This window comes from Rhipicephalus sanguineus, chromosome 10, assembly GCF_013339695.2.
Source record: "Rhipicephalus sanguineus isolate Rsan-2018 chromosome 10, BIME_Rsan_1.4, whole genome shotgun sequence".
Lineage (NCBI taxonomy): Eukaryota > Metazoa > Arthropoda > Arachnida > Ixodida > Ixodidae > Rhipicephalus > Rhipicephalus sanguineus.
Genome location: NC_051185.1, coordinates 60,333,255 through 60,341,334, shown reverse-complemented (window position 1 = coordinate 60,341,334; position 8,080 = coordinate 60,333,255). Strand labels below are relative to the sequence as shown.

The following is an 8,080-nucleotide window of genomic DNA, read 5'->3' as shown; positions in this document are numbered from 1 at the left end:
CCTTCTGGGTGCTGCCATCGCTCTAGCACAAGGCTCAAGTACGTGCGGTTGGTAAGCCTATACTTCGAACGGCTGGGTGGGACGATCTTTCGATGTTCTTTCGAATTTTGCCAAATCGCCAGTTTCATTTGGTAGACGTATTTTAACCTTGTATCCACTACATCATTCAAATTATTGCACGTACGAGTGATGGTGATAGGCCAAGACACTTGTTCTTCATTTCGTTGTTTTATAGCGTATCGGCATGTATGCGTGATGGCGGATGTACGAAGGTTCGCAACAACGTCAGCACGGATATTCGGCTAACCTAGTGCCTCAATCAAAACGTCTTAAGTGTAACACCCAGGATGATACGCTATAAAGTTAGCAACTGTAATGAGCTTCACCACCGGATCCTATTCACGTTTATACTAGCCAAAACTCACTCTCGCCGATGGTCTCTAACTTGCATGCACTCACGCCTACTAAGACTAACCATAGCTGAACCTCGTTGTAGTTTAGCTTGACCGGTACACCCGCGTCTTGCCATTCGCGTCTGTGCACTCCATACTCATCCGCACCTACGTTTACGTACCCCACAGCTGATGAACAAAGCAATACACGACAATTAACGTATTGGCTCATCGAAGCTGACTATCCAGCCGTACATACCCCAACGTCGACTGCGATAACAAGTCCTCAGAAAGAAAATCCAGCAGATACTGCACATTGTGAGAATCGATTTCATGCGGCGAAAACAGCCAGTAGCAGCCTATGCAGGATCTTTCGGTTTGGCCAAGCGCTACGTGGAGGATCGATGGCTTTGTGTAAATTCAGTACTTGTGCGCATATCGTGGGCTTGCGACATGCGCCGGTGTGACGGACCACTGCGTCGGCGTTGCAGGTTTTTGTCCAGCGTGAAATGGTTCCATTTTCACGGATCCTGTCGAGTTAGGATGCAGTGCCGGCGTAGTCCTAGCAGAGTGATCCTCGTGACGAGGATGGCGGGCAGCACGAAAGCAAGGCAGGATGGAGCAGATGACGTGTCTTTGCGGCTACGACTGCAGCGTTGTATGGAGAGTGGGTGCTGGGTGGTTGGAGGACGGGACCCAGAAGGCGGTGGCATCTGCAAGGGGTCCCTGCCACGATCGTCTTATGCTGATGCTCTTGTCCCGTGCGACTGCGGGAAGAATGGTGGAGCGGATCCCGCGACTGAGCGGCTGTGCGCGTAGGTTTCTCTGCATCTTGGCGGGTCAAGATGCAGGAACTCTGAGCATGGCTTCGGACAACTAGCCCAGTAGTCTCTACGAAGGCGAAAGCCTGAAGACGCCTCATCAATCGCAAAAATTGACCGTCTTCGTCAACACGAGTGATGTAAAACGTCATCGTCCCGTGATAACGTCATATATCGCCAAATGACACTATGACGTCACATTAAGTTGACGTCACATGACTGACGTCATCACATAACGAATTGGTCGAAGGTGGGCCGATCACGGAGGCCTTGCAATAATTTACCAGCTGATTTATAGTACATAAAACGAGAGAAGGACGGAAAAGAATAGAAACAAACAAGATTGCTTGAAGATGCATGAACAGGACTCAATCCGAAATCAGTAAAAGAATTTTGAAGGACGAAGTCTGGCGCTCTCACCTTTGGGCTCATGTGATTATAAGAGTTTGCATACTCCGATTCCATTGGACCTCGAGTTTATTCTTGTTTTTTTTTTTCAGATCGGTTTACTTAGCCTTTCTTACAATTCGTTCCTGAAAGACAAGTCGATTATGCAATGCTTATATGCTGCTCGTCAAACTACCTTGCACGTGTAAAGTGCCGTTTGCTTCCAAATTTAACACTCAGGCGAGTCCTTGTCAAAGTGTACTTATTTACGCTTTTTGTTCGTTGCCTGTTTTTCTTCTAGACACAAATGAAATTTCGGTTTATTAAATATTTAGAAGGGCAAAAGTTTGTAAAAAACGAACGATCACGCCGAGTGCGCTTTCGGGAATTCAGCAAAAACGATCATCGCTTTTAGAGCGCAATATTTCCTGCGCTGTTCTTTATTTCGAATTATGGCCACATTGGCTCGGCATCTCACTGTAAAATACTGAAGCGACGAAAACAGGTAGTAAGGAAGCAGAGTGCTTCAGTACTAGAAAACTTTTCTTCTTAGACCAAATTCATCGACATTGTTGCACTACGTTGAAGTATATTGGGCCGTCTAGGACGGTGGTTCCGGCCAGGTGAAGTTGGTCACCAGTCGATGGTACGGTTCACACTTGAAGGCTCGCCTGAAGTCCGCTACAGTAGGCAAAGCCACGTTGCAGATGGCTCTCTGTACAAAAGACACCAATAGGCAGAAATATAACGCTGTTACTACAACCCGCATGCCGTGGCGTGCTCTTCAATGCCAGCTGCAGCTACATTTGGGGCCTTAAAGCCCTCTAAAAAAATTACGGCCGATCTCGCATATTGTGGCAATCGATTTCATGCGAAGCAGACAGCGAGTAGCAGCCTATGCCGGATTTTTCGCTTTGAGCCAAGCGTTACGAGGTGGATCTACGTCTTTGTGTAAATATAGTAGTTGTGCGCTTATCGTGGGCTTGCGAGGTACGTCGACTACATTGGCATTTAAGGGCAGCTCATAGAGCCACGAAACGTCGACACTAACGTTAGAGGAGAGATGGGAGTTTAATCGCAACAATGTGCATGCCACGACCGATGATGTGCATATAAGTAGCGTTCCTCATCGCTTGACTACAGGAACGCTTGGCTGTAGCTTGCCTAATGCTTATTACATTTTTATAAAAGTGGATAGTGAACACTGCAACCCCAATTGGGCGTTACCCCGACATTACGCTTGTGTAGTGTCTTTTTGCTCAGAAGATTAAAGCACTCACGTAGTTATGTAGTAATATACTTCACGGCCACGCAGAATGTCTGGGTTTGATTCCAGCTCCAATCCTGATTTTTAAACTTGAAGCATTTCTCAGCGAACCAGAGTACTTTGATTGTTTCTGTCGATCGACCGATCAATCAATCAATCAATCAATCAATCAATCAATCAATCAATCAATCAATCAATCAATCAATCAATCAATCAATCAATCAATCAATCAATCAATCAATTCTATCCATGCGGCTTCGTCTGGATGCCTTCGCGACCACCTTCATTATTTGGTACACAGCAGCAGCAGCATAGGAGGGTATGAGTGTATAGCCAATATGAATGAGTGGTCATGACATAAGTTATACGGCATGGCTGTCGCGTACGGCATGAAACCCCCCCCCCCCCCCCCCCCCCGCCACGTTTGGCGCATATCCGTATACCATGGCCTGTGGTATGCGCGTGGGTATGCGCCAGATATGCTTCAAGGTCTATACCACCAAGGAACAGCGAAATGAGACATCGGTAACTGCGCCTGCGCAGGATGGCTTCGCTGAGAAGCCGTGGATGCTGCAGTGGCGCTCCGCTACGCGCGACGCCCTGCGGTGCTCGCGCGCTCAACCTAAAGGCCCAACCATGCAGTGCAAATCTCGCGCGTCTGGCTACGCATCTGCAAAGCCGCACGCGCCTGTAATACGCCACCATAAGCATGCAGACGTCGTCTCCTTGGGTGTTGCTGAAGGAAACTGTATTGTTAATAATCCGATTAACCTGGAAAGATTGCTTCAGAGGTATGTAATATTTTGACACATTTAGCCCAAGGAAAATTTTGGCGCAGTGGTCCTGAAAGATACTGAACCAAATGCGATGAGCTGTTCTGTTTCTCTTACGCTAAGTTGAGTGGCCTTTAACACCCGAAGATTGCACGGGACATCGTTATGAAGCACGCAAGATCGGCACCTTAAGGGCCCAGGGTAAGTCAAAATTTGAAAAAAAAAGACCCCTTTTTTTCTTTGCGATTTGGGAAGGGTGTCCCTTTGTGCGTCTTTTACACATTCGTTCTTTTCTTAAAAATTATTTTTTGCGACTGAAAACCACTGTTTCCGAAAGCAAGTAGTGAGTGAACACGCACCCAATTACAAGACCCTCGTATGCGGTCTGGGCTTACGGTTCATTTTTCTAAAAAAAAGGAACTTCGTGTACGAAAGCCGAAATGCTCGTCTGGAGTCAGCTGTGCACAGGAAATTGTCGCGTAGATTCTAAGGCAGCCCGAAGACGCTTTGAGCCTTTTTATTCGCACTTGTTCTTCGGAGCGCGTCTGTTCGAACACTTTCAGCTCATAGCTTCATTACACCTTGCGTCTGCCGTGCCGTCGATGCGGGTTAAGAAGGTGTTGAGCAAGTGCAAATTTTGTGGCAACCAATACAGTTCTCTTGTAAAAAAAATGCAAATAAATGCCGGCGACGTGCTGAACGCTGAACCAGCAGGCTCTTCATTGTTGAACATGTAAGCATTTTCAGCGTCCTTCGAGGGGAATAGCGTGCAGGGTGACAACGGGTATGCTCTAACGGACCTGAATATTATTTGCGATAAAATTGAATTGTGCATGCAAACTGTGCGGTGCAAGTGTTAAGCTAATGGTAATTGCGTCGCAGAGTCTTTGCTTTGTTTAGGCTTCAGAGTTTTAAGGATGGGACATTGGATGTGTTCCTTTCGCTTAATGATGGCAGTATCGTACGAGCCAAAATGCTGAAATAATTAGGATTGAAGCCTGGCCAAAATACAGTGAACTTGCTGGAAAAAGTTGACCACAATCGACAATGCATTGCGGATTTAGCTGCACGATAGCTCAAAAAAGAAGTAAGGCAAGCAAGACGAGAGACTACGAAGTGAAAAATTGACTTTGGCAATAATTACCAACCTTGTAGCTACTAAATAAAATAGTTGAACGGTGTTTGTGCAGAAGTGTGCTCGCTTATCAGCTCTTTTCTAATTTTAACGCGATTATCTCTAAACCGCATGTTTTATTATTTAGGTACCATTATTTCCTATGTATTTCAAGATAACCATTATGACGACTAAAACTGCGCTAAAAACACAAAGATAAAGACGAGGAAAACAGGACTCGTCTTTGTCTTTGTGTTTTTAGCGCAGTTTTAGTCGCCATAATGAATCTTAACCAACTAGCCCGACTTGGTGCTCTACTTCAAGATAACCAGTTGATTATTTTTTCTTGTATTCTGAACAAACACATAGAACTAGTGAAGCAGAATTGCAAATATGTACTTTACAGTTTTTGTTTTGCAAATCTTCAAAGATACAAATTAACTGAAAATTTAGGTTTCAGTGGTAAAAGTTCACCAAAATTCTAACATTAACCAGAATAAATAAATGTGCTTCAGTTAAGAAAATCCGGAAAATTTCGAGTAAAAGGATATATGCATTGTATGGATGTCCCTTTTAGTCACTGAGAAAATGGTACCTCCAAATGGCCGAAAAAGCATGGGACGTACAGGGCTTACCCTGTGCTCTTAAACACTGAAGGCTGAGTCATGCCCAAGAAGTGCTTAAGGGGCAAGAGCAGTTTATAGCACTTACTGCCTGGGCAAGGCAATGAAAGAAGGAATCGCTGGTGAGCAAATAAAAAGCGCCAGCAATAAAATCGTTTGAGACAGCGAAAGCACTTTCGAACTAATTTTTTTGTACCACGGGTTTTCAAAATTATCTGATTCGCGTGCAGGCTTTCGAAAATAAAAAAAAGTGTTTAAGGGGCCCCTAAACCGCTCCGAGTTCAAATACGACAAAGTGGTTTCTTTCTCGTCTGCATTTACCTTCCTGCAGGCGCTAACTTATTTCTTCATAAAACCCGTAGCCATGAATTTTTTTCGCGTGTGTGGGGGCACCTGCTGAAGACCTTCACTATTTTAGAGAAACACCAATTTTCATTACCCTGTTTTCGTAAAACACCCCCAAGCAGAATTTCGGGCGGCCCGGGCCCCTAGGGCACTACTCCCTCCACCCCCCCCCCCCCCCCCCCCCCCCCCACTGGCTACCGGCCTGTGCCTGAGCCTTTGAGGATTTCGTGCTTTTCGGCTGCACGCTGTTATCTCCGCTTGCGCAGTCGAAAACGCACAAAACGAAGTGAAATGATTTGATAACGTACAATGGTCATGCAAGGCATGGCAGAAGGTTCCTGCAGCTGCATGGCAAATCAGGGTTGGAGGTAGAAGACAATACCCAAATGATCTGCCTCGTATATGGAACATTTGACAGCTTATTACCTCATGACGTCACGTGAACAGGCTGCTGTCGTCACGAATCGTGCTGAAAAGACGGGAAATGCCAGGAGAGAATAATGCCCTCGTTCTTTGAATTTTCAGAGGGTGCTTACAAAGGACCCCTAAACCAGCTTCGATAAAATGTTTTTTTACATTTCAAGTAAACGCGCATCGAGTTCCGAATGCCGTCACCATCAAAATGACAAGCGCGGCAGCGTTACGAGCCGCGGGATCGCCACAAATTCCAAGAAATAATTCCTTGTAACCTCTGGGAATTTCGGTAATCCCCAGCGTTGGCCGTGACGTCAACATTCGCGTCTGGTCATGACATCCGCGAAAAGAACCTGTTTGTCTGCTCCCGGGTACGCGCGCTCGCCGCTCTTCCTCCTCGCACGGCGAGGAGGGGCACTCGGTCAGGAGCACAGACGAGCTGACGAACGGAGCTTAGCGAAGGAAAGAGCGAAACGAGCGAGGGCGTCTTCTGGATCATCAAACGTGTGTAACTCCCCTATGCGGCCCTCTTTCGAAAAAATTTTCGCGGCCACTTCTTTGTTGAAGACTTGCACATCTGCAACACGGCAACTAAATTTCGATTTCTACTTGGTTTAGGGGCGCTTTAAAGGCGCTTGAAAGGTGCTCTGCAGCACTTTTCCAAGTAATCCTCGAATGGCTTCATTAAATGAGCTTGTTGCCTCACGAATCGACTGCCGCGAAAGTTTTTAGAATCCGTAAAATACAAGTGGAGTTGCAAACGTTTGTCGCACGCTTCAAGCGCTTTCTCTCTCTTTTCGTACTAGCGAGCGCGCTCAAAAGCTACGCAAGGAGTGGGATGACAAAGGGGCAAGGAGGTGCGTCCCTTTGTAAACGCGCGTCATGACCTGGAGCACTTTCTTTTCTACTTTTCTTCGAACGCGTGACTTCCTTTCAGTGTGATCGCGAGCGCGCTCGGGCACGTGGCGGCATCCCGCGGCGGCCACGGTGACTATGCAGCTCACGATGCTCAAACCAGCCAATGGCCGTGGACTTTGGGTTTTTGGCGCGGTCGTTTGGGTGTATGGCATCATTTGTCGATAGAAGAGGGAATGATTGATAGCTGATTTTGAGAAATAATTATAAATTCCAGGCCGTGTGCGGCGCTATATTGTTTGGATCGAGTGTACTCAGGAACCTCGACTATCGATCGGCAGCGTTTTCTGGCCATGCTGAAAGAGTGTTGCAAGGCCCCTCTATGAGACAGGATGTCGAAACAAGCATTTTTTCCCGCTAACCTGCACAGAGGCGTCGTGGTCGGGGCTACCACATTCCATGAAACAAGTCACCAAGAAGTAGAGCTGTTCCTCGCGGAAGTCTCGGAATGTTGACCGCCGCCCTATTGCAGTCGTCGCCTCCGCTGCCATCCTGAAGAAGTTCTGTGCCTCGGGCAGTCTTGTGATGCCGTTGGCCACGTATGCTGCCAAACCGGCGGCAATCAGCTTTCGGTAGTCGCGTTGCGTATAGTAGCCGACGGAGCCGCTGCTTTCGAGCAACGACGCATAGTTGTGCAACTCCCGGAGCAGTGATACGAGCTCGCCGTAAACCGGGTGCGTCGGGACGGGCTGCAGTCAGAACAAATTGAGGTACGTGTCCGTACCTCAGTTATGGATAGCCGCATAGAACTATAAAAGGGAAGCGTATCTATCTATCTATCTATCTATCTATCTATCTATCTATCTATCTATCTATCTATCTATCATCTATCTATCTATCTATATATCTATCTCTATATCTATCTATCTATCTATCTATCTATCTATCTATCTATCTATCTATTATCTATCTATCATCTACTATCTATCTGCTATCTATCATCTATCTATCTATCTATCTATCTATCTATCTATCTATCATATATCTATCTATCTATCTATCTATCTATCTATCTATCTATCTATCTAT

General features: G+C 46.3%; 1 protein-coding gene across 1 annotated transcript in view; it reads right to left on the bottom strand.

Annotated features, from left to right (window-relative positions):
* Positions 1-2,180: 2,180 nt before the first annotated feature.
* LOC119406421 (uncharacterized) overlaps positions 2,181-8,080 on the bottom strand; it is a 6,378-nt gene continuing 478 nt past the window's right edge. Inside the window, exons 2-3 of the mRNA XM_037673167.2 lie at positions 7,414-7,740; positions 2,181-2,315 (exon numbers count right to left, since the gene is read on the bottom strand). Coding sequence (XP_037529095.1) covers positions 2,202-2,315; positions 7,414-7,740 — 441 coding nt within the window. The 3' untranslated portion in view covers positions 2,181-2,201. The remainder of the gene's footprint in view (positions 2,316-7,413; positions 7,741-8,080) is intronic.